At 29.6% G+C, this 2628-nt stretch overlaps 1 protein-coding gene across 1 annotated transcript in view; it reads right to left on the bottom strand.

Annotated features, from left to right (window-relative positions):
* The window catches only part of LOC110035348 (AP2-like ethylene-responsive transcription factor At1g16060), an 18340-nt gene extending 16430 nt beyond the window's left edge, over nucleotides 1–1910 (bottom strand). Inside the window, exons 1-7 of the mRNA XM_020739584.1 lie at nucleotides 1649–1910; nucleotides 1473–1555; nucleotides 1336–1344; nucleotides 1160–1248; nucleotides 978–1051; nucleotides 842–892; nucleotides 185–261 (exon numbers count right to left, since the gene is read on the bottom strand). Of these exons, the coding sequence (XP_020595243.1) occupies nucleotides 185–261; nucleotides 842–892; nucleotides 978–1051; nucleotides 1160–1248; nucleotides 1336–1344; nucleotides 1473–1555; nucleotides 1649–1806 (541 nt within the window). The 5' untranslated portion in view covers nucleotides 1807–1910. The remainder of the gene's footprint in view (nucleotides 1–184; nucleotides 262–841; nucleotides 893–977; nucleotides 1052–1159; nucleotides 1249–1335; nucleotides 1345–1472; nucleotides 1556–1648) is intronic.
* Nucleotides 1911–2628: the final 718 nt, after the last annotated feature.

Below are 2628 nucleotides of genomic sequence, written 5' to 3'. Positions count from 1 at the left end.
TATATATATATATATATATATATTGATTTTAGTGGTTTTGTCTGTAAATTCCATGTAAATTTTAAAAGAAGGAAATTCTAAATTCTAAAGATTATTGCATTTGATTAAAGCACATGATCTTAGCACATTTTGGATAGTTAAAATAATATAAAAGCCATATGTTCATAAAAGCACATGATCTTACCGTATGTTCCAAGATACAAATATTTGTTGCCAAATACGCGACCAATTCGAGCTTCCCATCTTCCATTATGATGATGTCTACAAATTATTAAATAAATAATTAAATTTGTAAAAAATATATATTTTTTATAAGAAAAGGACTAGATGATGAGTAACTATTTATGTAATAACTTAAATTTGTTTTAATTTTAAAATATAAATTAAAGTGCTTAAGTTTTAATAATTGTTTATGGGAACTATTTCAGCCCAAATTTAAATAATCTGAGGACTATTTTATCACTTCTATAAATTATAAGCCTAAAAACACCTCACATAGATAATCAGAGACTATTTGATTAATTAATATTTATGGATTAATTAATATTTATGGATTGACAATACTCGTGTATGAGAGAAAAATATTACGTTTGTTGTCCTGATGTTTGGACAACAGCATGGATTCGACCACTCCACCGTGCATATGTGCATGGCCGAATCCACATTACGGGCGTCCAGAAACAATATTGTCTTCGTGCATAAACTTATCATTTGATCGATACAAAGATAGCCTCCTGAAAATTTAGGCATTTATTTTTTTACTAATTTTTTTTTATTTTTTTAATCATGAAATATTTCTTATCAATTTTCAGTTTATAGCATTAAGAAGATAAATACACACCTTGCCACTCCTCTGTATTTAGATACTCCTCTTGAGAATCCGCTACTTTTCCTGTAATTTGCATGAAATTAAATTATAATAATTGAACAATAATTTTTTTGCACAATCAACTATCATATTTGGGGGTCCCTTCTACCTTCTTAAAGTGCCAATATACTCTTCCTTGGACAGCCCATCCATGTCTTTCACCTCTTCTTCATAGTTTGATAGCTGCCATTTTTCAGAAATTTAGACGAATTTATAAAAAAATCATGACATGAATATTTGAAAAAGTAATAAAAAAATAAAATTTGAAGGAAAAAAAAAAATAGAAAATACAGGAAAATTCAGGGTGGTGTCGTGGCCCCAATACTTCAATGCAGCCAAATCATAAGCTCGGGCTGCAGCTTCTTCTTCATCATATGCTCCTATTTGTTTTTGCATAATTAAATAATAATAATAATAATTCCAAAACAAAAAAAAAAATCATTTTTTTTTTTGTCTGATCAACTCACCGAGATAAACTGCATTGCGTTTGAATTCCATCCGCAGAAAAAAAAAAAAAAAAAAAAAAAAATTAGTTATACCAAAATTGTCCAATAAATGGTTTGAAAAAGAAATAAATAATTAAAAAAATATATAATTAATTCACCTTGCCTTCCTTTCTTATTTTGCGATTCATTCCAGCAATTCTTATCCCAGAGATGAGCCTCATATCTGCCAGTCCACCTGTGCCTGAAAATTCATCAAGAAATAAATAAATAAATAAATAATTATGAAGAAGAGATTAATTTATTAATTAAAAAATAAATAAATAAATAAATAAACCTGGTTACACCGCGATAAACGGAGCTTCTCTGGGAGGGAAAGTCTCTGGGCACGCTTTTCCTGCTCTTCCTCAACTTCTCCACGCCATTGTTGCTTTCTCTGCTACTTCCTTTGCTCTCTTCGTTTGAAGCAGAGCTACTCTGCTTTTTCTTCGCCATGGTTTCGTACACTGTGAAGAAGAGGGGGGAGAAGTTTGGAGGAGGAAGAAGAAGGGGGGCCGGCGAAGGTTGGATTTTGGGAGGGATGGAATGGTTAAATAGATGTTGGCCGGCAGGGGAAATATAATTTAATTATATAATTTGATGTTATTTGTTTCATGTTCATGGAAAGAAGTTGTTGAAATATGTAATGAAAATAACAGCGGATGGTTAATTTCTCTTTAATTGCATGCGATATTTTGGAAGATTTACATGCATACCACTCAATTCTGATGTATTTACATTTCTAGCACCTAAACTTTATTTTTTTTACATATATGACATCTTATCAATGAAAGAAAAGGTGTTTGTATTTCATTATTTTTAGGTTAACATGGTTATATTTTTGATGTGCTTGTAAGCATTGGGTGATCTAAATGTGATGTAAATGTAAAAAAACTAAAGTTTAGGTGTTAGATAGGTATTTACATATGAATTGGGTTGTATTTATGTAAATGCCCCAATAATTTAATGAACTCTTATTTTAAACTTTTATTTTATAATTTGAGATATATATTTTTTTAATTTCTTATATAATTTGAATCTTCCCAACAACCAAAGTTTTCAAGTCACGCTCCTCATTGAAAGATTGTAAATGCATGTTCAAGCACAAAAGGTATATGTTGAATCCAAAATTATCCGAGAGACACATCTAAGGAATAAAGCACGAAAAGAATGAAAAGAGCAGAAAGAGTTTAGTAATAAACAGTGAAATTGCATAACCTTTTTTTTTCCTGAAATGAGCTTCTATTTATAGCAATGAAGATATAAAATTACATTTTG

Source organism: Phalaenopsis equestris, unplaced genomic scaffold (assembly GCF_001263595.1).
Source record: "Phalaenopsis equestris unplaced genomic scaffold, ASM126359v1 Scaffold000002, whole genome shotgun sequence".
NCBI lineage: Eukaryota > Viridiplantae > Streptophyta > Magnoliopsida > Asparagales > Orchidaceae > Phalaenopsis > Phalaenopsis equestris.
Note: the sequence above shows the minus strand (reverse complement) of the source record. Positions and strands in the feature narration are given on the sequence as shown.